This window comes from Cetorhinus maximus, chromosome 11 (genome assembly GCF_964194155.1).
Source record: "Cetorhinus maximus chromosome 11, sCetMax3.hap1.1, whole genome shotgun sequence".
Taxonomy (NCBI): Eukaryota; Metazoa; Chordata; class Chondrichthyes; order Lamniformes; family Cetorhinidae; genus Cetorhinus; species Cetorhinus maximus.
The window spans coordinates 74,203,636-74,231,577 of NC_135889.1; the positions used below are offsets into that span (position 1 = coordinate 74,203,636).

General features: G+C 44.6%; 1 protein-coding gene across 3 annotated transcripts in view; it reads right to left on the bottom strand.

The window, feature by feature from the left end:
* Positions 1-27,942, bottom strand: part of LOC144686682 (coiled-coil domain-containing protein 148-like) — a 110,266-nt gene that overhangs the window by 33,615 nt on the left and 48,709 nt on the right. For 2 of the 3 annotated variants that reach the window (XM_078552206.1, XM_078552208.1), the window contains 4 exons: positions 20,631-20,713; positions 7,038-7,201; positions 4,555-4,650; positions 691-854 (listed from right to left, as the gene is read on the bottom strand). In XM_078552206.1, the coding sequence (XP_078408332.1) occupies positions 691-854; positions 4,555-4,650; positions 7,038-7,201; positions 20,631-20,713 (507 nt within the window). The remainder of the gene's footprint in view (positions 1-690; positions 855-4,554; positions 4,651-7,037; positions 7,202-20,630; positions 20,714-27,942) is intronic. The other variant, XM_078552207.1, reaches the window with a different exon arrangement.

Below are 27,942 nucleotides of genomic sequence, written 5' to 3' on the forward strand. Positions count from 1 at the left end.
TCTCATTTTAGTTGGGAACTAAGCAAATACAATTGAAAGTAAAATCAGTCCTAAGACTAAAACTGTAGCACGCCATTTTTATACCACAGAACCAAGCTGTGGTGCCACATAGAAACAAGCATTTATTTTTCATAAGCGTTTTAGTACGGTATCCTTTTTTCAACTTCTAGTTTGGCTTTGTTGCTTTTTAATAAAATCTATTGTTATTGCAATATTAATACACACAGTTGGGCAAGTACAGTTTTATTTATAATGAATCATGAATCACAACAAAGGTTCTAAATTATCTACATACTTAAGGTTTATGCAAGAAAACCCCAATTAACTATAGCAGAAATTACATCTAAAGAGGTGTCTCTATGTGCAGAAAAATGTATGAAAATAAAACAAGAAGTCAACAGGTTCTATCTTGCATTGTTCTGGAGACAATGCAAAACTAATCCATTACCATTTTCTTGTCTAAAATGACCTTAAATAGCAACCTTTGGATTGACAGGTTGGAAATTTTAAAAAAAAATCATCCTCCAACCACCCTGGTTTTCAGCATGAATGGGGTGGCAGGAAGTGAAAGTCTCTCCTTGCTTTATATGGTCATATAAGCACACCTGTTGCAGCTTCAAGAGTGTTTCCATCTATACAGCTAGAAGATAGTTTGAACATTGATTCATTCTTCCATAACTGTTATTTTACCTGTCTGTAAATTTAAGTTGATGATTGATATCCTCAAGCTGAGATTTGTATTTTACATTTAGATTCTGGAACTCCTGGAGAACAGAGGCCTTCAAGTCAGGGTATGGGCATTCCAAATAATGTACATCTTCTGGAATTTCATCAAGATGGGGGGGGATTTCATCCTGATTATAAAAGAGAGAAAATCGTGAATAGTGATACTCCTCTATATAATTTTCCTCCCAATTATCCCCATTTCCAATAATATTTGAAATAGTATCAACGCAGTGAGTGTGAAATTTGTAAATGAGAGCTACAAAATTATTGAGTGCAGGTTTCTAGTCAGTCTTTCATGAGGGCTAAAGGGCATTTCCACAAAACTTTAGTTACATATTAAATCAAAATTAAAAATATGCAAATATGGCTTCATGGTGTTTCCTGTTTAGGATTGAATGCTGATGTGCATTTTGCTCAATTTTAGTGAGTATTGTTATAAACCTTGTGGAGGAACTGTAAACCAAAATAACTAAATTTATCAAACAACGCCCAAATGAAGAAATTACCAACAAGATTCCACTTTTTGTGGCCTTTACTTTAACATGAATCAGAACCAACACAATTTAAACATGAATTAACAGGCAAATGATACTTCACATAAAACAGTTAAATTTCATTTTAAATAGTCGATACAACAAAGATACATATTACACAACCACAAACACCCACATCATTCCCGTACAAATGTGGCATCATGTGCAATCTCACAGTCTATCCAACTCAGTTGATTCTGCCCTTGAGTCACATTCACTGGCAGGCATTTTTCATCTGAAGACCCTGATATGGTTAGCACCAACAAGGCACACATCTATGAATTCTCTCTCATGTGGGTCTCATCAGTCTTGATGATGTAGCTTTCAAGAGTTCCTTTTCCAACAATACCCGGCTCATGGTCTGATCATCTAATATAAACTCTCAGATCATTTTCATGCCTGAGCAATTCACACTGCTTTTTAGGATTCAGTTCCTTTTAGCTCGCTTATACATCGTTTCCCTAAGAGCTTCTGGAATTCTACTTTTCTTCTTACTACCAAGACCTTCACCTCACACGAATTATGTGTGTTCCTTTTTCTGTTTCCGTCTGCTTTTCCTTTGTTTCTGCATCTGTGTGTTGATCACCTTCTGCCTTCAACTCTCCTTTATTTCTGGCAGACGCTTCCATATCTTAACTTCCTCCCTGTTGGTACTGCTTCCAGATCAAAGGTCACCAGGTCACATGGATAAGTGTTTCTTACTATCCAAGAAAAGTACAATTGATCCCTTTAGAATTGATGCAAACTTTCAAAAGTCCTTTTCAAACATTCTTAATAGCAATTACAGTTCCACGGACATTTTAAAGAAATTACAAATTTTCCTAACTGTACTGCTTCTGGGTCACAAGCCATCACAGCATAAAGTTATGTTCCACCTGTGTGAAGAAGCTCTGAAAGGCAAATGCTTTCTTTTCTTTTTTATATATTTGAATTTTATCAACGACACTTTAATATTAATTTCTGGAGATTTTTCATTCCTTAGATTAAGATTTGGTTTCAGAGTAGGTATGGAATTTCCTGGCATATGTTAAAAAAGAGCCAAATATTGTATGCAAAACCAGACAGTTGTTAAAAAAGTAACCCTTCACTCATTATTTAGAGTTTCGAGACTTTCTTCAGATTTTCTAAATTTGAGGAGATTGGGCACAATCTCAATGGTCCTCTTCCAAATGCTGCAGATGTATTTGGGACTTTCCCAGAAAGAGGCACATAAAAATGATGAGCAAGGTATTTTCGTATCACTCCAGTGTCTTATTTAAAGGCTTCCACCTGTTCCTGGCAGCAGTACTCTTCCTCCGTGGATGTGAGCATAAGCCTGGGATAACAGGTCTCCATATCTTTTTCCTTTGCTTAATGTATAGGAAATGGGCGCATAGAAAAGGAAAACTGATGCCTATAAGTCTACCCACAATTCAGCTTTATTTCTAATGCTTTTCACATCTTATATAAACTATTCAATCCTGACTTACTTATACTTCCTTTACAAATTAAAATACTGCAGATGCTGAAAATTTTACATAAAAACAGAAAATGCTGGAAATACTCAGCAGGTCTGGCAGTATCTGTGGAGAGAGAAACAGAATTAACCTTTCAAGCATGTGACCTTTCTGATTTTGCTGTCTTTATTTTATATTTCCTTTACACTCTTCTTTGTCACTCTATCACCAACTTTTGCTTTAACCTCTCTCTTATGTCCGAAGGAATGTTTGTCTTATAACTCCCAAGCTTCTTGATTCCTATTGTTTAGTCTTTTCCTCCAATATCACTAGTTTAAACGCTTTCCTGCTTCCTTATTACTTCCTTCTACCAGTAGATTGGCATCGGTGGATTCAGGAGAAATACAGATTTCAGTGAGCCTAGAAGTCATCACAACGTTCCAAGAATCTGAAGTCTTTAAGTGCAATCTATGAAGTCCCATGGCAGTGGCCATTTCAAAATGAAATGAATGATGGATATCAATTTTAAAGTACTTCAAATAGAGTATTGCATGGCGTAAGTAGTACAAAAGACAGCAAAGCATGTATATCCATGTACATTTATTGTGCCACTGTAGAAAGATTCAACAAGATAACTAATACAATAGCAATCAACAATTTTAAAGATCAAGGACTAGTTGCACACAGTAACAAGGCAGTAAATACAAAATATGGATATTACCCCAATATTTTGGAGAGCAACTGACCTTGGGCATAATTTTACAGACCCCTGCAGGCAGGTTTGCAGGTAGGGGCCCATAAAATTCCATGGGTAACTTTCCTGCCGCCTACCCACCCATGCCCAATCTGGCCACAATTTAATGTGCAAGGGTGAAACTCATGCCAATTGAGGCCCTTAAGTGGCCGATTAATGGCCATTTGTGCCACTTCCTGCCAGGTTTCAGGCTGGCAGGAGGAGGTCAGCGATGGGTGGGAATACTGGCAGGTGTCTGCCTGGTCCTTGGGCGGGAAAGGGGAGCACAGTGACTCCTTCACAGGCTCCCTTTGGTAATCAGAGGTACCCCAAAGTCTGCACCCCCCCTCCCCCAACCAGGGTGACCTTCCACTGACCAGTGCCCCTCCTCTTTACTCCTCGTCACCTTGGGGCCTCCTACCCTGGCCTGCTGAGAACCCCACCAACTTACTTGTTTATCTGTCATCCAGCTCCTGACTCTTCTTCTTCAGGACAGGATGCAGTCCCAGCAGAAGCCATCACTCCAGTGGTACTGCTAGCTCCTCAGATTGTTAAATAGCTGCAGAGCAGCCCATCGGAGTGGGGTGAGTTTCAAGGTGATGGAAACCACACCACCCTTAAAATCTTGCTTCATGTTTTCAAGCTGACTGATCCTTTGTTCTGATTCCTCCTGCTCTATCTTACCTCCCTATGGTAGTTCTTTACATGTCCCCAGTTCTCTGTGGTATCCACCAGACCATGACATAATTTTCCCTCAGCCAATCAGTTGCGAACCTTTGGAATTTTCAAACTTAGGGCATTGTGGGTGCTCAGTAGGTGAGTATATTCAAGACAGACACTGATAGGTTTTTGGGCACTAAGTGAATTGAGGTATCTGGAAATAAGTCAGGAAACAGGAGTTGATTTAGAAGTTTAGCCTACTCCACTGCAGGTTCTTTACTACTTTTCCAATAATGAAAGGAGCTAATTCTGAATTTTAAATAATGGCCGAGCCAAGAAGATTTGGAGAAGGTGGCTTTTCACAATTTGCATGAACCTAAGAGCACACAATGCTCCAGTTTCAATGCTTCAGCACCTAGAAGACTAGAAAGTATACCCTCATGTTCTTTCTAATAAAAACATTTACCTCAAATCCAATATTGTTGATCTGTTCTTCCAAGGTGCTTCTCTCTCGCTCAAGCTTGTCTGTTATGACCTTCTGTTGGTTTTTTACACATTCCACCTAATTTCATAAAAAGATTAGGAAATACATGTGCTTCATGAGCTTCTTGTACAAACAGCATAAGAATAGCAAGTGTTAAGAAGTTACAATTAAATTACTCTCTCCTCAGGATAATATAAACAATAATAATTTATAGGAAATGTTGTAAAGCTTCAGCTGACATTAATGTTTTCTTCATTCTGAGGTAGATCTTAAGGCAAACATAATGAGCCGAAATTTGCTGTGCATTAGACTTGCCTTTACATGTTTAGGTTTTAATTTTTTTGCATGACAAGTTGTTAAATATGCAAGATGATAACATCATAGTAAAGAAAACAGGGCAGCTGGGACCTGATTGAACAGGGCAAGTAATTGTTTAACTCCTCAAGCAGTCAAATTGAAGGATTGTGAAATTAACCATGCAAGGACTAAAAAAAAATTGCGTAAATTAGACTGGTGGTTTCAGTATTAAATCAGGTTACAGAAAAAACAATGAAAAAGGGAAAGAAATATCAGATTAATAGAGAAAAAAGAAACAGAAACAAAAAGCATAAAAAATTAAAAATTTTAGTTTCGACTAAATTATCTATCTTATCTATAACTGGTTCTGCAGACCATGAATTGGCCAAATGGTTGGGCAAATTGTTACAACCAGTTTTGAACAAGTTTTCCAGATACATGGTGATACATTCCTTCATATTTGCGAAAACCATACAGGACTTACATATCGATAGCGATGCTGTGTCCACGTGCTCATTTGACATTGCTAGCCTATTCACCAATGTTCCACTTAAGGAAGCCATTGATATTTGCGTGGCAGCACCATATCATGGCAATCTAGACCTGCCACCATTGTGTAAATCAGTATTCATCGAACTTATGAATTCGGCAACTCGTGCAGTTAGGTTCAGCTTTAATGATACCATGGATGCCCAAATAGATGGTGATGCCATGGGATCCCCTCTAGGCCCAGCTCTCGCAAACATCTTTGTTGGGTTCCATGAGAAACATGTCTTCGATGGAATGACACCTAACCTCCTACCACTTGCGTATTTCTGATGTGTGGATGATGTGTTTGCTATATTTAAATCCGTAACAGCATGTAATATTTTCCTTGCATGTCTTAAAGAGCTCCATCCGGCATTCAAATTCACCTTTGAAATGGAGCAGTCAAATGAACTCCCCTTCCTTGATGTACTAGTTAAGAAATCTGCCTGGGGGTTCTTTACCATGGTCTACCGCAAGCCTACCTTCACTGGTCAATATACACGTTGGGATTCTTACAGTTACACATGCTCTAAGATTGGCCTTATCAGCAACCTCATATATAGGGCCCAAGCCATTTGCTCACCATGCAAGCTTGATGCTGAAATAGGACACTTCAAAGACATCCTGCAGGATAACGGCTACCCTGATCAGATCACATCACACTGTATATCATGCAAACTCAAGAACGGACCTAAAGCACCACTTTTGGTCCTGAAAAGTGCCCAGTTTACCTCAGATCACCCTGGAAGGACAAGATATCTCAAAATTTGAGCAACAGGTAAAGCCAGCTGTATAACATTGCTACTATGCAGTAGCAACACGAGTGATATTCACCACTAACAGGATGCTACTATCAAGCCAAAAAGACATTCTGCCCATCACACAAATGAGTAATGTGGCATATGAATTTCAGTGCCAGTGTGATGCTAGATATGTAGGCTGTACAACCCAAAGACTGGTGGATCATATCAAACAGCATGTCCCTTCTGCTGTTCGCAACGGGCAAGGTACAGGCTGTACCCAACCAACCCGTGCTTGCAAAACTCAAAACACAGTGTCCAACTGTGATTCTCTGATTGGACAACATTTGCTAAATAATCCTCAGTGTGCTAAAAATTATGCTGACAACCAATTTAAGATTGTCAGTCGAGCTTGCAGTGTGGCACGCTTTTGTGTACTGGAAGCTATATATATTAATGCACAGGGCTCTGCTCTTTGCAGACAGAAAGAACACGTACATACATTGCACCTGTTTCAGCTAAACAAAATAAGTAATAACCATTCGCTGGTTTATTCCGCAGGGCAATGCCTTGACCAATCAGAGTCATGCTGCATGGTTTAAATTTCAAACAATGCTTGACAGTTAACTGTCAGTCACCATTAACTGGTGCATTGTCCACGGCAACACCAATCAGTGTCCACTTGCCAACCAATCAGCAGTCTCTTCTCATACAGTATAAAGTTGCTATGTCCCTGACATTGGTATTCTTGCCACTGACATGATGAGTGCAAGACGAAAAGCTTTGACAAAATGTCTTTTTTCAGCAATACTTAGGTAAAAATCGTTTGATGATTTGTTAATAAACTTCAAATTACATGAAGCTTAAAGTAGAAAAAAGTTAAATTAAGTAGTTTCATACCTGCTGCAGTATCTGGCTGGAATTAAATTCATCCCCCTGGTCGAGTCGCTGCAAGGGACAATGCTGCATTTCAATCAGTCTTTGTTTCAAGTCTTTCTTCAACTGCAAGATTGGCTCCACTGTAGCTGTTCTAAAAGCTTCCCGGTCTCCCCCCAACATTCTACCTTAAGTTAGAGAGAGATTCCCAATGTATATTGATTTCAGTTTACAATTGAAAAGTAAACAAAATACATAAAATTATTTTGTGTCTTAAGTTCCTCCAGTTATATTGTACCACTCGTATGAAAGCATCTACATGGATCCATTCAATTATGATTAAAATAACTAAAACACTTTTAGATGATGGACTGATCTGCAGTTTTCAGACTTGTTTTATTCTTTCATGGGATGTGGGCATCGCTGACAAGGCCAGCATTTGTTTCTCATCCCCAATTGCCCTTGAGACGGCTCGGTATGATGTATATAGAGGAGACAAGATGAAACACAATGAGCTATGAGAGGGGAAAATTTACCTGGGCTGCCCTGTGACAAGCAGCCTTATGAAACAAAATTACATCAAATCTGAATTTTTTCTAAAAGTTTTTTTGCCCATGGTGCAAATATTTTCCCTGATTCTGCTTTCTGTTTAATGTTGACCTCAAGTACCACGGAAGATATTTTTTATTTATATTTCATCCACAAATCCTTTCCCTGTTTCATTTCTTGCATGTCCCTCTTCACTCATGAAAGTATTGATCTCTTGCTGGAGTACAAAATAACAGATACCAGACAAAACTCCGCTACCAGTATCCTGGAATCATAGGGAGGAATCCTGTGGAGACAATGAGAGTCTTACCTGTCGGCTGCCGAGCAGTGAGAAACCTGTGTTGCCTCTTTTGGGGAAAGCCCGCTGAATTACAAGCCAATCAGGCAATTAACAGACCACCAGCAGGCCTTTCACAGGATCAGGACCCTGACGGCGGAAGTCCTGCTCGCTGAGAGCTGCCAGCCAATCAGAGGCTGGAAACTCTTGCTCAGCAGTGCCACGGGGAGGCAGTGGCTACTGCTGGAATGGTACCCGCTGAAGACCTAGGATTGCGGAGCCATCTGTCAAGGAAGGCCAGAGGTGAGTGAGGGAGGGGTTTTGTGATGTAGGGATCGCAGAGTAGGTAGTGTGGAAGGTTTCCAGCAAGGGCAGGGGTTGGCTCTCAGCGGGCCCCCTCCTTCCCGATGCCAGGTCCCTCAATCAACCACTCTCGGGAGACGACAAGTAACTCACGTGAGTCTACATGTCATGCTCCCTGCGTGGCAACAGGCCTGTCGCTGCTTAAGGGCCTTAACTGGTGGCAGTGCGGGGACTTCGCACCACAGACTTAATTGGGGTGGAGGTGGGAAGGTGACAGGGTTCCCAGTGGCCACCATCCCATTCAATTAAATCTCCTCCTTGCTTCCACACTTGCCACGGGGTAGGACATTAAATACAACCCACAGAATCACAGAATAGTAACGGCACAGGAGGCCAGTCAGTCCATCATATTTGTTCAGGATCTTTATGAGCTACTCAGCTAGTCCACTCCCTTTCACCATAGCCCTTCAGATCTTTTCTCTTCAGATAAGTGTCCAATTCTCTTCTGTAAGCCACGAGTGAATGTCTCCAACACACCCTCAGGCAGTACATTACCAATCCTAAACACATGTTGCATTAAAAAAATTTCCTCATGTCATTGGCTTCATTGCCAATCACCTTAAATTGGTGTCCTCTGGTGCTCAACCTTTCTGCCAACGGGAACAATTTCTCTCTGTCTACTCTGCCAGAGTCATCATGATTTTGAACATCTCTATAAAATCCCCTCCCAACCCTCTCTTCTCTGAAGAGACAGCCCCCGCCAATCTGTCCACGTAACAGAAATCTCTTATCCCCGGAACAATTTTTGTAAATCTTTCCCATAACCTCTCCAATGCATTCACATTCTTCCTAAAGTCTGTTTTCCAGATTTGTACATAACACTCCAGTTGAATCTGAATCAGTGTTTTATAAAAGTTTACTCTAACTGCCTTGATTTTGTACTCAATGGGCAGAATCGTCTCAGATTTGCACTAAGTGAGGTAGCAGGCGGATAAAATCAAGTTCTACTCGCCGACCGCAGCAGTAACTTCTCATGCTGTATGATCCCAAAACCCGCCACATTATTTTTTTTTATTCATTCACGGAATGTGGGCTTCGCTGGCTGGACCATCATTTATTGCCCATCCCTAGTTGCCCTTGAGAAGGTGGTGGTGAGCTGCCTTCTTGAACCACTGCAGTCCATGTGGTTAGGTACACCCACAGTGCTGTTAGGAAGGCAGTTCCAGGATTTTGACCCAGCGACAATAAAGGAACGACGATATATTTCCAAGTCAGGATGGTGAGTGACCTGGCGGGGAACTTCCGGATGGTGGTGTTCCCATCTGTCTGCTGCCCTTGTCCTTCTAGATGGTAGTGGTCATGGGTTTGTAAGGTGCTTTCGAAGGAGCCTTGGTGAATTCCTGCTGTGCATCTTGTAGATGCTGCTACTGTGCGTCGGTGGTGGAGGGAGTGAATGTTTGTGGATGTGATGCCAATCAAGCGGACTGCTTTGTCCTGGACCGTGTCCAGCTTCTTCAGTGCTTTGGGAGCTGCACTCTTCCAGGCAAGTGATGAATTGTGCCTTGTAGATGGTGGACAGGCTTTGAGGAGTCAGGAGGTGAGTTACTCATCGCACAATTCCTAGCCTTTGACCTGCTCTTGTAGCCACAGTATTTATATGGCTAGTCCAGCTCAGTTTCTGATCAATAGTAATCCTCAGGATGTTGATAGTGGAGGATTCAGTGATGGTAATGCCATAGAACATCAAGGGGCGGTGGTTGGATTCTCTCTTGTTGGAGATGGTCATTGCCTGATACTTGTGTGGCGCGAATGTTACTTGCCACTTGTAATTATGCATTCCTGGGAAACATGCTGTTTCCAAGGCGGGCGAGCTCTCATTCACCTGTCATGCCATCACTTTGCTGTTTCAGCACACTGGGCACCATATTTAAAGTCCAGCCACATACACACCACTCAGTGCTTCCAGCCCATGATTGCTGCAAAGACAACATGGCCCTGAAAGGCGGCCCTCAGATTCGATGACGCGTCCCTCGAGCGCCTTTTGGATGTGGTGGAGGATTGCCGTGATGTCCTGTATGCCCCTGTGGCTCTGGCCGCAGGATGGGTAGCATCCTCACTAATCTGAATTGGAAAGCAAAGGCAGTGGTGGTCAACACCAACGCCCTTCAAAGAAGGACAGCCACCCAGTGCCACAGTTCCACCAGGGTAAGTCACTCTTCTCATCACTCTCAACTCACACACTCACAAACCCATCACACATCCACAGGGCCCTCACTCACTGTCGGTTCAAGAGACATCACCATTCACTGTCTCACACTCACCGTCATTGTCCTCATTCCATCCAAGGGACCACACACCACCCACACATGCCAGGCATACTTATCATCTGGCTTGGCAAGCATCCTACTTACACTCTCTCCATCTCTATTTACGCAGGACAAGCTGGCACAAAACAAGACGACAGACTTGGCAGAATGCCTGAAATCAAGGTCCTCACAGACTTTGAAAACAGAGCCATCCAGCTGGCCAGCAAGGATCTGGACCAATCCTGTGCTGACAGTGAGGTTGGCGGGGCTCTACCAATTGAAGATCCAGCAGTGCAACATCCATTTGACAACCATGCCATGAGTGATGTCTCCTGTTTCACAACCACTGCCATGCACGAATTATCTCCCCTTGCTTCCTCAGGCACATCTAGGAAACAGCCGACAGAGTCCATGGCCCAGGGCCACCAATCAAGTCCCAAAGAAACCTCTGAAGAGAAATCTGTTCCTGTGACCTCAGCAGCTCCAGCTCCACAGGCTTCAGAGGGTGCCACTGCCACACAGCAGGACCCTGAAAGCAGGCCAGGGCCCTCCAGGTCTCAGCCCTCCAGAGGACGCCCACCAAGGTCATCACAGACAGGGTGTAGCAGTCAGCAGGCTGCCTCCATCTTTGCTGTGGATGGCAGGGGAGCACCAAAACATAATGGCAGGATTAGAAAAGTTAAGAAAATGTAGTTGCACAGCCTGAGGCACGGGTGTTAATCACTTGAACATACTGTTTACTATTGTCAATAAACTTCAAAGAATGTCTCCCTGGCTATGGCTCCTCATTCTGATGAGCAGTGTTTGTGTCACTCAGATGTGAACCTTTCTGCACAAGATAAAGGCAGATGTATCAGTCCTGGGCCTCTTCCTTGTGCTCTGTGCAGCCTTCAGACCAAAGTGACGGTGTGGCCTCACACTCCCTGGATGCATTACTGATGCTTGCACCTCGACAATGCTTGTCACTGCTGCCAAAATGTTGTGGACAGGCGTCACAGAGTACCGTCATTCTCTCTGTGTGCTCTCAGCACTTTAAGGCGGGGCTGGCCCCCATCTCTTCAGCATCTATGACCAGTGATGCTGTGCTCCTGATGGGGTCAGGTGCTGAAGATGGACAAAAGATCAGATGCTTTTAAAGTTTCATGGCTGCGGCTCTATGATATGACCCTGATCACTGAGCGCAAGTAAGCTGCCCTCGGCCAGACAGGAATCAGACATTCTCAGAGGCTATGAGAATATCTGTGAAGTGTCTTCACTGCATGTCGTCATCGTCCTCCTGCAATCGAGCAACTCTTAGGGCCTCCGCTGCATCTCCATGACAGGAGCATTCTCGCAGAGGGTATCTGCGCTGCCAAGAGCCAGACTGGAGTCAAATGTTCATCGATGCATTGTGAGGATCTATGGTGTCTCCTCACTGCATGTCATCATCATCTTCCACATCTAGCAACTATGAAGACCTCCCGAGCGTGCCTGCCTTGTCTAGCCAGTGCGCGGGCCTCATCCCCGTCATCGTTTCCTTTGAGGACCTCCTCATCCTCATCCCCGTCGGCATCCTCCTCATCAGAGGAGACCTCCAGCTCCTCCATCTCCTCCTCAGCCAGCTCCTCTCCCCGTTGCAGTGCCAGGTTGTAAAGGACGTAGCAGATGATGTGTGACATCCTCTATGGACTATTTTGCAGGGCTCCACCATACCTGTCCAGATATCAGAATCTAATTTTCAGCATCCCGATGGTCTGCTCCATCAAGTTGTGAGTTGCAGCATGAGCCTTATTATACCTTCGCTCTGCAGCAGTCCGAGACCACCACACAGGTGTTATCTGCCATGTCCTCTGCAGGCAGCCCTTCTACCCAAGGAGCCATCCTTGCAGCTTCTGTGGACTCTGCAAGACATCAGGGATCTATGACTGACTGAGAATAGACAAGTTGGGGACACTCCCTGGGAACCGTGCACAGACCTGCCAGATGCGTTTGTGGTGGTCGCACACCTGCTGCACATTCAGCGAATAGAAACCCTTGCGGTTGACATAGTTGACCGTGTGTTGTGACGGAGATCTGAGCGCCACCTGAGTGCAGTTGATCACACTCTGCAGCTGTGGGAAACCCAAGATCTGGGCAAATCTAATCACTCTTGTATCCTGGCTGTCCTGGTCCTGGGCAAAATACACAAAGTTGTGTGCCCTGGTGAAGATGGCATCCATGACCTCTTGGATGCATTTGTGGGTGGAGGCTTGTGATATACCATAGAGGTCACCTGTGAAGTCCTGACAGGAGCCATTGGCATAGAAATTGAGCACTGCGGTCACTTTCTTGGCCATTGGCAGTGGATGCCCTCCATTTCCCTATGGCTCCAAATCCTGCAGTGGTTGGCAAATGTGACCAACCAGTTCCCTAGACATGCGCTGTCTTCGGTGACACTGTTTCTCAGTCATCTGCAGGAATGAAAGGCGGCATCTATAGACCCTGCGTCTAGCTAGGAGCCGACCAGTGACGGCTCACTGTGGCTCTTCAGCAGCGTGTGTGGGAGCTCCACCCACACCTTCTTCCAGAGGGTGCTGCTCCTCACTCTGTGCAGCCAGATGCCTCAGTTGCTCTCTTCTCAGTCATCTTTGCTCTCTGTAAGCCACGAGGCACACAGCTAGGTCACTAGACTGCATGTTCCTGATGTAATCCTCCTGCAGGATGAGAGAGGCGCATGGGTTAGCATGGGTGTACTGAGAACCTGTCTTGGTTAAGTCTTAAAGCCCCTTAACGCATCCTGGACACCACTTGGCCAGAGGTTAGTGCACAGCATGGCTGCCCGAAACCCCACCCACCCCCGCCCCACTCCACCTGACCAATTGGCGGCAGCTTCGCCCACTGGACTGCATGCTGTGTTCTCAGCTCAGGCGCAGGCATTCTCCTAACCCGCACTGCAAGGCTGCACTGTTAGCTTGAACCATGGGGGAGACTGGTCCAAACCGGGATGATGACATTGCAAGGGGCTGTGAGTGCCTCCACCAGTGACTGCTCTATGGCCAGCTTCAGCGAGGAGATTGTACAACATGCCCAGTTGTCAAACTGTTCTGCAGTCCACTAAAATGCTCATTACTTTGCAGTCTGTGCCCGAGGGGTGAAAAGCCCTGGAGCACTTGAATGTCTCTGCGTTGCTTGAATGGGCAGAGAAGCTAGAGGCTCGAATCCAATCATATCAATGTGGCTGCACCTGAACTGTCTCAGCTGAAGAGGAATGGTCATTTTACGCAAGGTTTCCCTAATGCGTGGCTGCTTCCCTTGCCCACTGACCCTCCACCCAGTGCTTGTGTGCTACCTTCAACTGAAGGGCAGCTCTTGATCCCTCCGCAACGCGCCTCAAACGCAGGGCAGCCCTTGTCCCCCCGCAGCATGCTTCAACTGCAGAGCAGTCCTTGGCCCTCCCAACGTGCCTCAACCACAGGGCAGCCCTTGCTCCCCCGCCCACAACGCATCTCAACATTGAAGTACAACAGGTGACCCAGGTGAGCATTCCGCAACATTACTCTGTACTCACCTCCAAGTTCCCCTCAAAGTGCAGCTTGCCAAGTGTACACCTTTTATATGTTGTTGTAAAATGCGTCAGCATGCAATCACGCCAACATGGGCGGATGATCCAGCAGAGACGGACAATTCCAGCGGGCTGGGCTTGTGATGATATGCAGATGTATTAGTGAGGTTCCCAACATCCGATAGCAGGAAACACGGCCCACCATCAGCAGGCAGAGCAGACAAATGCAAACTGTTTTCACGACGTCATGAAATCGATTTTTGGCCTTCTTGCTATATTTTCCGCTCACGCCACCGAACATGCCCGACACCAGCGGACACGGACGATCCTGTCGTATGTTTCTAAATTTAAAGTTCCCAAGATCCCATATGCCTTATTAACCAGTTTCTCCACTGCCCTGCCATCTTCAACAATTTGTGCACATATATCCCCATTTCCTTCAGCTCCTGCACTCGCTTTAGATTTGTATCCAATATTTTCAATTGCCTTCCTAGTTATTCCTCCCAAAATGTAACACTTCACACTTCTCTGCATTAGGTTTCATCTGCCACGTGTCTGCCCATTCCACTAACCTGCCTATGTTCTCTTGAAGTCTATTATCTACCTCACAGTTCACAGTATTTCCAAGATTTATGTCATTTACAAAATTTTTAAATTCTCTCTTGCACACCCAAGTCTAGATCATTCTTGATCTAATCATTAATAGAGATCAAGAAAAGCCTAATGCCAACCCCCAGGGAATTCCAATGTATACCATCCTCCAGTCTGAAAGAAAACGTTCCCCATTACTTCTTATTTCCTGTCACTTAGCCAACTCCATCCCTGCTGCCACAGTTCCATTTAGTCCATGTGTTTCAACTTTGTTGACAAGCTTGTAATGTAGCACCTTAACAAACCCAATTTTGTACATCCATGTAAACCATATCAACGGCATTAGTCTCATTAACACTCTTGAATTTTTCGATGAAGTAACAATCACTTTAGTTAAACACAATTTGTCCTTAACAAATCCATGCTGGCCTTCCTTAATTAATTCACATTCGTCTAAGCAACTACTAATTTTACATTGGATTATCATTTTAAAGGTTTTCCCGCCAAGGTTAAACTGACTTGTCTATGGTTGCTGGGCTTATTCTCACACCCTTTTTTGAACAAGGCAATTCTCCAGTCCTCTGACACCACCCCTGTATTTGAGGAGGGTTGGAAGATTATGGCCAGTGCCTCCACAATTTCCTCCCTTACTTCCCTCAGTATTCTTGGATGCATCCCATTCGGTCCTGGTGACTCAACTTCAAGTACAGCCAGCCTTTCTAATACATCCTCTTTACTAAATTTTTAGCATATCCGGTATCTGAACTACCTGGGCCAGGACTTAATGGCCACGCTGCGACATGTCTCCCCCTGGTGGAATCAGTGAGATATTTAAATCTAAATTTAAAGTTTGGCGGGACTGTAATATCTCGCCATGCAGTAGGGGCCGTAAAATCCTGGCCCTGGTCTTTTACAATGACTTGGGTTTCATTTACTTTCTTGGTAAATACAGATGCAAAATACTCATTTAGTACCTCAGCCATGCCCTCTGCCTCTGTGGAAACCCCCTTTTTGGTTGCTAATTGGTCCTATTCCAACTTTTGTATGCCCCCCCTGTAAAAATCACACCTTAATGGGGGATATGGTGGCTTTGTGGTAATGTCACTGGACTAGTAATCCAGAGGCCCAGACTATTTCTCTGGGGACATGGGTTCAAATCCAACCACGGCAGCTGGTGGGATTTAAATTCAATTAATAAATTTGGAATATAAAGCTAATTTCAGTAATGTTGCCATGAAACTATCATCAATTGCTGTAAAAACCCATCTGATTTACTAATGCCCTTCAGGGAAGGGAATCTGCCACTTCACTTGGTCTGGCCTACGTGTGACTCCAGACCCACAGCAATGTGATTGACTCTTGACTGCCCTCTGAAATGGTTGAACAAGCCATTCAGTTTCAAGAGCAATTAGGGATGGGCAACAAATGCTGGCCTAGCCAATGACACCCACATCTCGTGAATGAATAAAGAAATAAAAGTACATTTCCTTTCAAAATAGTTTCCAATTATTTTCTCTAAAAGGTTCCTCAGTTCCCCTCAACCCCTCGTCTCTTGGAAATGTAGTGTCCCTACTGTCATCCTGATTGACATCTGCTGATTCAGAACAGAGCAACACAATTTTTTTTTCTGCAAAGTATGTACACACTTGTAGTATGAAAATTTCATCCAAACTTCTTACAAGAACTCAGCATTGAAAATTGAAACTTGAAAGGGCTCAATAATATAGACCAGAAAAGTCCAAGACTCAATTTCCAGTCTGTGGTAATTTAGATTATCTCTAATTTAGCATGGTCTGGGGATTGAACCTAGATCATTACAATAGTCTTAATGTCCTGGATACTGAGTGTACAACTTAGCCCAAATTTCCACTTCAGATTCTTAACTAATGAGATTTTGCTGAAATTGTGAGTGTGCGTTAATTGAAGAGGCCAAAATCAGGTTTGGTTGGATATTCCCATCGGCAAGTATTATGCTGATGCTTCCAACAAAGAGTTGTTTTCCATCATAAATAAAAACATAAAATTCTGGAAAAATTCAGCAGGTCCAGCAGCATCTGTTTTTTCGAGTCCGTATGGGGTGGAAGGTTCTCTTCCCTGAAGAGCAGTAATGAACCAACTCTGTACAACAATCCAAAAGCTCTTACAGTCATTTGTCTGGTGTGAGCCAACAAATCACAAACTCTTATCCCAGGTGCGATTAGGTCAATTAGAGCATCTTTACCATTATCATGGCCAGGATCAACTAAAAGGATGCAAGCAATGATCCTTGGGATAATTTTTTTAATTCTCTCATGGGGTGTGGGCATTGCTGGCTACTCTAATATTTATTGCCCATCTCTAATTGAACTTGAGAAGGTGGTGGTGAGTCACCTTCTCGAATTGCTGCAGGCCATGTGGTGTAGGTACACCCACAGTGCTGTTAGGAAGGAAGTTTTTTTTTATTCATTCACAGGATGTGGACTTCGCTGGCTGGGCCAGCATTTATTGCCCATCTCTCGTTGCCCTTGAGAAGGTGGTGGTGAGCTACCTTCTTGAACCAATACAGTCCATGTGGTGTAGGTATACCCACAGTGCTGTTAGGAAGGGAGTTCCAGGATTTTGACCCAGCGACAGTGAAGGAACAGCGATATATTTCCAAGTCAGGATGGTGAGTGACTTGGAGGGGAACATCTAGGTGGTGGTGTTCCCATCTATCTGCTGCCCTTGTCCTTCTAGATAGTAGTGGTCGTGGGTTTGGAAGGTGCTGTCTAAGGAGCTTTGGTGAATACCTGCAGTGCATCTTGTAGATGGTACACACTGCTGCCACTGTGTGTCGGTGGTAGAGGGAGTGAATGTTTGTGGATGTGGTGCCAATCAAGCGGGCTGCTTTGTCCTGGATGGTGTCAAGCTTCTTGAGTGTTGTGGGAGCTGCTCTCATCCAGACAAGTAGGGAGTATTCCTTCACACTCCTGACTTGTGCCTTGTAGATGATGGATAGGCTTTGGGGAGTCAGGAGGTGAGTTACTCATCACAGGATTCCTAGCCTCTGGCCTGCTCTTGCAGCCACAGTATTTATAAGGTTAGTCTAGTTCACTATCTGGACAATGGTAACCTCAGGATGTTGATAGTTGGGGATTCAGTGATGCTAATGCCATTGAACGTAAAGGGGCGATGGTTAGACTCTCTCTTTTTGGAAATGGTCATTGCCTGGCACTTGTGTGGCACGAATGTCACTTGCCACTTGTCAGCCCAAGCCTGGATATTGTCCAGGTCTTGCTGCATTTCAGTATCTGAGGAGTCGCGAATGGTGCTGAACATTGTGCAATCATCAGTGAACATCTCCACTTCTGACCTTATGATGGAAGGAAAGTCATTGATGAAGCATCTGAAGATGGTTGGGCCCAGGACACTACCCTGAGGAATTCCTGCAGTGAGGTTCTGGAGCTGAGATGACTGACCTCCAACAACCACAACCATCTTCCTTTGTGCTAGGTATGACTCCACCCAGAAACCTTCCCCTTGATTCGCACTGACTCTAATTTTGCTAGGGCTCCTTGATGCCACACTCGGTCAAATGCGGCCTTGATGGCAAGAGCAGTCACTCTCACCTCACCTCATGAGTTCAGCTCTTTTGTCCATGTTTGAACCAAGGCTGTAATGAGGTCAGGAGCTGAGTGGCCCTGGCAGAACACAAACTGGGCACCAGTGAGCAGGTTATTGCTAAGCAAATGCCACTTGATAGCACTATTAATGACCCCTTCCATCATTTTACTGATGATTGAGAGTAGACTGATGGGGTGGTAATTGGCTGGGTTGGATTTGTCCTGCTTTTTGTGTACTGGAAATACCTGAGCAATTTTCCACATAGCTGGGTAGATGCCAGTGTTGGAGCTGTACTGGAACAGCTTGGCTAGGAACGCGGCAAGTTCTGGATCACAAGTCTTCAGTACTATTGCTGGAATATTGTCAGGACCCATAGTTTTTACACCAACCAGTGCCTTCAGCCATTTCTTGTTATCATGTGGAGTGAATCAAATTGGCTGAAGACTGGCATCTGTGATGCTGGGGGCTCCCGGAGGAGGCAGAGATGGATCATCCACTCCCACTCAGCTGAAGATTGTAGCAAATGCTTCAGCCTTATCTTTTGCACTGATGTGCTGGGTTCCTCCATCATTGAGGATGGGATATTTGTGGAGCCTCCTCCTCCAGTGAGTTGTTTAATTGTCCACCATCATTCACGACTGGATGTGGCAGGACTGCAGAGCTTAGATCTGATCCATGGGTTGTGGGATTGCTTAGCTCTGACTATCACTTGCTGCTTCTGCTGTTTGGCATGCAAGTAGTCCTGTGTTGTAGCTTCACCGAGTTGACACCTCATTTTTAGGTATGCCTGGTGCTGCTCCTGGCATGCCCTCCTGCACTCTTCATTGAACCAGGTTTGATCCCCTGGCTTGCTGGTAATGGTAGAGTGAGGGATATGCCGGGCCATGAGGTTACAGATTGTGTTAGAGTACAATTCTGCTGCTGCTGATGGTGCACCATGCCTCATGGATGCCCAGTCTTGAGTTGCTTGATGTGTTTGAAATCTATCCCATTTAGTATGGTGGTAGTGCCACACAACGTGATGGTAGGTATCCTCAATTTGAAGGCGGAACTTCACCTCCTCAAGAGACGGTGCTCACTCCTTCTGATACTGTCATGGACAGATGCATCTGCAACAGGCAGGTTGGTGAGGATGAGGTCAAGTATGTTTTTCCCTCTTGTTGGCTCCCTCACCACCTGCAGCAGACCCAGACTAGCAGCTATGTCCTTTAGGACTCGGCCAGCTCAGTCAGTAGTGGTGCTACCGAGCCACTCTTGGTGATGGACATTAAAGCCCCCCACCCAGTGTATATTCTGCGCCCTTGCCACCCTCAGTGCTTCCTCAAAATAATGTTCGGCATGGAGGAGCAGTATGTGGTAATCAGCTTCCTTGCCCATATTTGATCTGATGCCATGAGAATTCATGGTCGAAGTTGAGGACTCCCAGGGCAACTCCCTCCCGACTGTATACCATTGTGCCGCCACCTCTGCTGGGCCTGTCCTGCTGGTGGGACAGGACATGCCCAGAGATGGTAATGATGGTGTCTGGGACATTATCTGTAAGATATTATCATATAAGATATGATTCCGTGAGGATGACTGTGTCAGGCTGTTGCTTGACTAGTCTGTGAGGCAGCTCTCCCAATTTTGGCACCAGCCCCCAGATGTTAGTAAGGAGGATCATCAGGGCTGAGTTTGTCGTTGTTGTTTCCGGTGCCTAGATCGCTGCCAGGTGGTCCATCCAGTTTCATTCCTTTTTTGGGACTTTGTCGCAGTTTGATACAACTGAGTGGCTTGCTTGGCCATTTCACAGGGCATTTAAGAGTCATTGCAGTGGGTCTGGAGTCACATGTAGGTAAGGACCAGAATAAGGACGGCAGATTTCCTTCCCTAAAAGGCATTAGTGAACCAGATGGGTTCATTACAACAATGGTTTCATGGTCATCACCAGACTTTTAATTCCAGATTTTTATTTAATTCAAATTCCACCATCTGCCGAGGCTGGATTGAAACCCGGGTCACCAGAGCATTACCCTGGATCTCTGGATTACTAGTCCAGTGACAGTACCACTACGCCATCGCCTCCCCAGGATTTTGGCCCAGTGACAGTCGAGCAACGGCGACATAGTTCCAAGTCAGGATGGTGTGTGGCTTGGAGTGGAACTTGCAAGTGGTGGTGTTCCCATGCATCTGCTGCCCTTGTCCTTTGAGCTGGTAGAGGTCACGGGTTTAGCTCAGCTATCAATACAAAAACTTGCTGAGGCATCAGGGAATAAACAACTTAATTTAAGATTTCAAAAAATCAACTCAAGAAAGAGAATGGACCCTGAAATTTTGGGAATTCTACTGGTCTTCTGCCGTTTTGCTATTTTTCTTAGGGCTACACCAGTGCCTCGTTGCAATTATAGTAGGGAACAAGTAGAAGTCCCATGGAATTTCAAGACCATGTTTTGATAAGAGAACTCAGATATTTCAGCAAACAGTGTAAGCAGCATATGAATTACACATACCATATTCTTTCATTTCAAAATAGAATACATTTTCAGTGCTTCCATCTTCAAGTAATTTCTGAAGCTGTGATTCTACCTTTTGCCTTTAAAAAGAAAAATCACTAAATCGTATAGTTATGGCTGTATTACTTGCAATATTAATGATTCATTTTATTATGCACATTATTTTGCACATTACTATCATACCATACTCATTTATAATACTTGCAGTATCAATAAGGGTTGCTGAATAACAAGTAGGGCCAGGAGCCTGGCTGATGTTGCGCTTCTTAACCCAGGAGTGTGAAGGGCAATTGCTCTATTTACATTGACTTTGAAAAATGTTTATGAAGATGTTTTTGTCTTACTTCCCCTCCTGAATGATTGCTGTAATTTATATGTTGATCAATGAACCACTTTTGTTCTTACAAAGGGTTGACAATGAACAAAATAAGGTTCTTCCTTCCTTCAATTGTTTGCTGTATAACATTGCACAATATCAAATAGCAAATCTAAAACAAGATTAACAAAATGTAGAAAAGTCTGCAAGCTATTAACAAAAAAGAGGAAGTAGATCCATAAAGGAGTTTGGGGAGAACTAGCAAAATGACTGGAGTTATAATCAAAAACATAAGGTTTGAAAATGAAAAGAGATTTAGCACAGCAGAGAGGCTTGATAAGAATTAAGGGTACTTGAATGCTTTATAAGAGATGGTGGATTACAAATGGGAGGGGGTGGTGGAGGGGAAGATATGGGGCGAAATCATCCCAGCTTTGCACTAAATGTGGTAGCGGGCGGGATGTTTTACCCACCTGCCACAATGGCAGGTTTTCACACTGTATCGTCCCACACCCGTTGCATTAGTTATGCATTCCTGGGAAACACACTGTTTTAATGGTGGGCAGGCTCTCCCGCCACACCAACCCCTTGCCGCTTCATCGAGCCGGGCACCATATTTAAAGTTCAGCTGCGCGCGCACACATCTCAGTACTTCCAGCCCGCGACTACTGCAGGGAAGATGTCCACAAAAGGCAAAAGACTGCAGTCCCCAGATTTAATGACGTGTCACTGGAACGCCTTTTGGACACCATGGAGGTCTGCCGCGATGTCCTCGACCCTACTTTGGCCGCAGGATGGGCACAGCGTGACCAACCAGGCTTGGGGGGTGGTGGCAGTGGTGATCAGTGTCAATGCTGCATAGAAGAGGTTGGCTGTCCAATGCAGATAGAGGATGAATGATATCATCCATGCAGCCAGGGTATGGCAACCATCTCATCACTCTAAACTCACACACTCAAGCCCATCACACATTCACTGGCATCTCACTCACTGCCAGCTCAAGGGACACACACACATACCCTCACATATCCATCTGGCCTCATCTCCTCTGGAGACTGCCTCCTCAACCCTCACCATCTTGAGGCCACTTGCACAGATCAACAGCTGTCCCCATACACACCCTGGGTTACCCTCCTTTCCCAGTACAGCCCTCATCCTGCAGCCTCTTCCCTTGCTGAGGCCACTTCTCCCCCTTTGCCAAACAAGCCCTAGCCCTGCAGCCATTGAAAAACCACCCACATATGGCTGATCTGGTAGGTAGAGACCGACCGTGAGCCCCCCTAAAAGTGATGTGGTGCTGTCTGTGAAGCCTGGCGCTGATGGGCAAACAAACCTTGAAGTCACAAGTAAAGTGCACGTCGCTTACATGCTGTTGTGAAGCACGTTGGCGCGTTTTCCTGCTGGCGTGGGCAGATTGGGGGTGGGGGACACTTCCAGTGGGCAGGCCTAATAATATGCTGATGTATTACAGTGAGGTTCCCGATGTTTGATGGCAGAGAATGTGGAGACCGGACGATCGCAAACTGGTTTCACACTGTCATGAAACTGATTGTGTTATATTGTCTGCTCATGCCACCGAACATGCTTGACGCCAGTGGGCATGGAACATTCCGGCCATGGAAGACCAAATTGAAAAAAATGAAGGATACAAGCTAGGATGGAAATGGAGGTTGCAATAAAACCAAGCAGAGATCTGTAAAAGAGGTGAAGATTTTTAAATTAATTCACTGGGGGAAGAAGGACTCAACAGGTGCCAGTGACAACAAAGACAAAAAGTAAAGAGAACTTGGGATAGTATGAGGCAAGCAAAATTCTGGAAATTTTGAAGTGTATGTTGATTGAAGGTCACTGAGGAAATGTAAAGCTTGAATTTGCAAAGGTTTCAGTGGCAATAGGGGTATGGTAGGAACACAATAGAAGCTGGAAGATTTTGTGGTCAGGGCTGAATGGGAGAGGGAACTTCAGGACTGCGGAAAAAGATGCTAGAGGAAGGAGCTGAGGCAGCTCAGTGGATATGCTGAATTTAGGATGTAAGGAAATTCATAGGTTTCTCACACCAATTTATTAAAGGTAAAGAGAAGACAAGTCAGGGAAGGAGATTCTGGTGGAAAAAAGAAGCTTGGAGATGTCTAAGGAGAATATGAGATGATAATGCCTAAAGTGGTTGAACTAGATTTGTACCATGTCAACTCAGATTTGAGGATATATGAATGAGTAGAGAAATGGAATGGCTCGAGACACAAGGTCCTAACAGGGATATGAATGGGTTAATATTTACCTAACCCACCCATCGGAAACAATGGGAGTGAGTGGATCACTGATTTTACACCCCACCCAAGATTGCTCTCCATTGACTTCAATGGAGAATAAAATCATACGGGGTGTAAAACCAATGTTTGTACCTGATCTCGTCAGTTCCTCAATGGGCAGATTAGCTTGTCCCTGAAGCGCTTCAATCAGAAGCAAGGAATTATTGAGTAAGTTAACGAAGAAGGGCAATATTGTGGTAGGTGGTGAATCAAAAGAGAGCGAGTTGGGGGTTAGAGAGAATAAAGATGGAGAGTTAAAGCAAAATACTGTGGATGCTGGAAATCTGAAAAACAAACAGCACTTTTTGTTTCTATATTATATAAAGATGGAGTCTTTGAGCTGAATTTTAACTGTCAGCCCTGCTCCCAATGGAGGTAGCTGGCAACATGTTGGGAATCCACAAGTCTCAGCAGTACATTTGGTTTTTTAACTGAGCCATAGCATTTGCATCTGATTTGAGAGTTTCCCTATCAGCATGGGAGGGGGTGATGATGACCCACACCAGTCTGTTTCAGCTCCACAATTAAAAGGGATCCTATGAGGGTCAGAATTGAAGGCTTGTCAAAGTGCCATAACAGACCAGAAACTTCACAGATGGAGTTTCAACGTGGAGCATCATACTTCTCAGATGCACCCCTGCACATCATGCCGCGGGCTGTAAGGGTCCAGAGGAACATTGTTCCCCACAGACGGAAGGAAGAAGGCAGCCTCAGGGAACAAGCAGGCATGGTTGGAATTGACCGCAGAGGTCAGCAGCAGGTGGGTGGAAAGTTATACCTGGATACAGTGCTGTGGTTTAGTGATCTGATGAGAACGGGAAAGATGAGTGGCATGCTACATTCAATTTTAAATCCTCTCCCAGCCTTCCCCAGCCTTCTCCTGCACATTACTCCTCAGACCGACAAATCTTGCCAATGCACCCATCCCTCTCTGTTAAGGCACCTCTTCACTTACCCATTTGACAGCCACCAGTGATACTCAATCTCATCTTAAAGCAATGTCACACCCATCCCTCACAGTGACCCTGCAGAAATGTCTTTCCATCCTCTTAAAATACTCCACATCACACACTCATCTGTATCTTCTTTCTCTCCTTTCTGAGAAAAAAGCATAGAACACCATGGAGAGGTAAAGAACTGGCGGTGGTCCTTCAGTCATCTCCACCTTGACGACTGCAGAGGAGGAAGTGCTAGAGTTGAGCCACATCTCAGCATGCCTGGCCATGGGCAACAGAGAGATGGTGGTCTCCCAGCTATTTGAATTAAATACAAACTGCCACATGCCAGACAATACTCACACATACTGACTTAATATCAGCAACCACTGAAATATATTGATCTGCAAAATGCTGACTTAGAACCCTCTCACCTTGTCAGCTCTAATTCATATCTTTCATTTCCCATAGGTCTTACAAGCGCCCCTCAGGAACTGGTAAGGGAAGAGGAGGGAGACAGAGAGGCCACTCAATCTGAAAAAGGACCGTCAGACAACTGATGTGCATCTTTCACCAATTCAGATACACACACCTCAGTGGGGCCTCCAAGTCAGGCAGTTGGGTTGTCAAATGGAGAAATGGCGAAACATACATCAAAAGTGAGCAGAAGTAGGTTATTGGAGATAGATACAGCAAGTATTAGAGACAGGTGCAGCATAGGACCCTTCAAGCTCTGCTCAGCCTTAGGGGTGTTGACAAAGAGGATTATGCTGAAGCAGCAGAAGAAAATGCGTGAGGTTCCGTCAGCATTTCTTGAGGCACTGCACATGATTTGGAGAGAGATTGGAGGAGCCCATCACTAGCCTGATGCCATGACATCTTAGACATTCACTCTGATGTACACGTCCATGAAACCTGGATGGTGTCAAGCTTCTCAAGTGTTGTTGGTGCCACGCTAATCCGGGCAAGTGGAGAATATTCCATCACACTCCTGACTTGTACTTGTAGATAATGGGCAGGCTATGTGGAGATAGGAGACGAGTTACTTGCTGCAGAATTCCCAGCCTCTGACCTGCTCCTGTAGCCACAGTATTTACATGACTGGTCCACTTCAGTTTCCAGTCAATGGTAACAACCATTGTTGGTGGAGATTCCGTAATGGTAATGCCATTGAATGTCAAGGGGAGATAGTAAGATTCTCTCTTGATGGAAATGGTCATTGCCTGGCACTTGTATAGCACAAATGTTACTTGCCACATATCAACCAAAGACTGAATGTTGTCCAGGTCTTGCTGCATATGGATATGGACTGATTCAGTATCTGAGGAGTCGCAAATGGTACTGAACATCGTGCAATCATCAACGAGTATCCCCACTTCTGACTTTATGATGGAGGGAAAATCATTTACGAAGCAGTTAAAGTTGGTTGGGCCTAGGACGCTGCCCTGAGGAACTCCTGCAGTGTTATCCTCGCATTGAAATGATTGGCCTCCAACAACTGCAACATCTTTCTCTGTGCTAGGTATGATTCCAGCCAGTGGAGAGATTTCCTCTTGATTCTCATTGATTTCAATTTTGCTAGGGCTCTTTGATGCCATCCTAGGTCAAATGCTGCCTTGATGTTAAGGGCATCCACTCTCATCTCACCTCTTGAGCTCAGCTCTTTTGTCCATGTTTAGACCAAGGCTGTGTTGAGGTCTGGTGTCAAGTGTCAAGTGGCCCTGGCAGAACCCAAACTAAGCATAAGTGAGCAGATTATTGCTGTGTTGGTGCAGCTTAATAGCACTGTCAGCAAAACCTTCCATTACTTTGCTGATGATCGAGAGTAGACTAAAGGGGCGGTAATCGGCAAGGCTCAATTTGTCCTTTTTTTTTGGAGAAAGAACATACCTGGGCAATTTTCCATACTGTCAGGTCGATACTAGTGTTGTAGTTGTATTGGAACAGTCTGGCTAGGGGCCCACAGCTAGTTCTGGAGTACATCTCTTCCGCACAACTGCTGGGTTGAAGTCAGAGCCCATAGCCTATGCAATATTCAGTACCTTCAACTGCTCCTTGATATCAAATGGAGTGAATCTAACTGACTGAAGAATGGTATCTGTGAAGCTGGGGACCTCAGCAGGAGGCTGACTGAGATGAATCATGCACTCAACATTTTTGGTTGAAGATGGTTGCAAATGCTTCAGCCTTGTCTTTTGGACTGATGTGCTGGGCTCCCCCATTATTGAGGATGGGGATATTTGTGGAGCCTTCTCCTGCAGTTAGCTGTTTAATTGTCCACCACCATTCATGATTCAATGTGACAGGACTGTAGAGCTTTGATATGATCAGTTGGTTGTAGGATCATTTAGCTCTCTTTATCGCATGCTTCTTCTGCTGTTTGGCACGCAAGTAGTCCTGTGTTATATCTTCACCAGGTTGACATCTCATTTTTAGGCATGCCTGGTGCTGTTCCGGGCATGGTCTCCTGCACTGTTCATTGAAACAGGGTTGATCCCTTGGTTTGATTGTAATGGTAAAATGAGGGAACCTTAAACCTTAAAACTTTACTTCAGAGTTCCATTGTCCCACAAACCCTTTGCCTGCCGCCTGCCAAGTAACCTCTGCCCTGTGAAAGATGGAATGACAAGAGTAAAACAAGCAATGGATTTCTGTGAAAAGGATGGAATGCTGCTGGTGGGGATGCTTTATGAAGGAGTGTGTGGGATGGGAACAGTGGCTTCAGAATTGATGTGCCAGATGCCTACAATGCCTCAGGTTAGCTGAAGCATGCCTGAATCAGGATGTTCCAGCCATTCTGGGCAGCTGCCCTCGCCACAATAGACCCCTCCTCCTCCTGTTGCTTCTTATGCTCTGCAGATGGAGAGTTATCATCACCTTCTTCCTTCAGGAGCTCCAGTCCTTGCTGCTGCACAATGTTGTGCAAGGCGCAACAGATCACTGTAAGAATCCGAGGAGATCCCTACTTCAGGTTTTCTTGCTAATTGACAAGAACTAACTTAAATATTATGACTGACTATACAATTCTTTAATTTGATTGTTACACTGAACTATATTTTTAATCCAGTTTATGATACACTCTGGGTGAAAGCAGTTGAGAGGTGACTTGATGGGGAATTGTGGCTTGTGCTTTCATTGACCAAAGTTTAAAAAGGTAAACTTCAGCAGAAATCTAGCAGAGTATGCAAACAGGCAGCTGCTGTGTGAAAATTAATATCAAACATCTAAGCAGAATTCCAGAGACCCAAATAAAGGGCAGAGAAAACAATGGTGCCTTGAATCATAGATAAGCCACCTGGGTGCCAAAGCCACTATGTTTTTTAAGCTTATCATTGAAATGTTAATGAGCTGATAAGAGTTTGAGCATGAGAAATCTAAGATCTTGAGAGATAAAAACAAAAAACTACTGCAGATGCTGGAAATCCAAAACAAAAACAGAATTACCTGGAAAAACTCAGCAAGTCTGGCAGCATCGGCGGAGAAGAAAAGAGTTGACGTTTCAAGTCCTCATGACCCTTCAGCAGAACTGAGTAAAGTTAGGAGAGGGGTGAAATATAAGCTGGTTTAAGGTTGGGGGGTGGGGAGAGAAGTTGGGGAGGGGTGGGTGGTTGTAGGGAGAAGCAAGCAGTGATAGGAGCAGATAATCAAAAGATGTCACAGACAAAAGGAACAAAGGGGTGTTAAAGGTGGTGATATTATCTAAGAAAATGTGCTAATTAAGAATGGATGGCAGGACACTCAAGGTACAG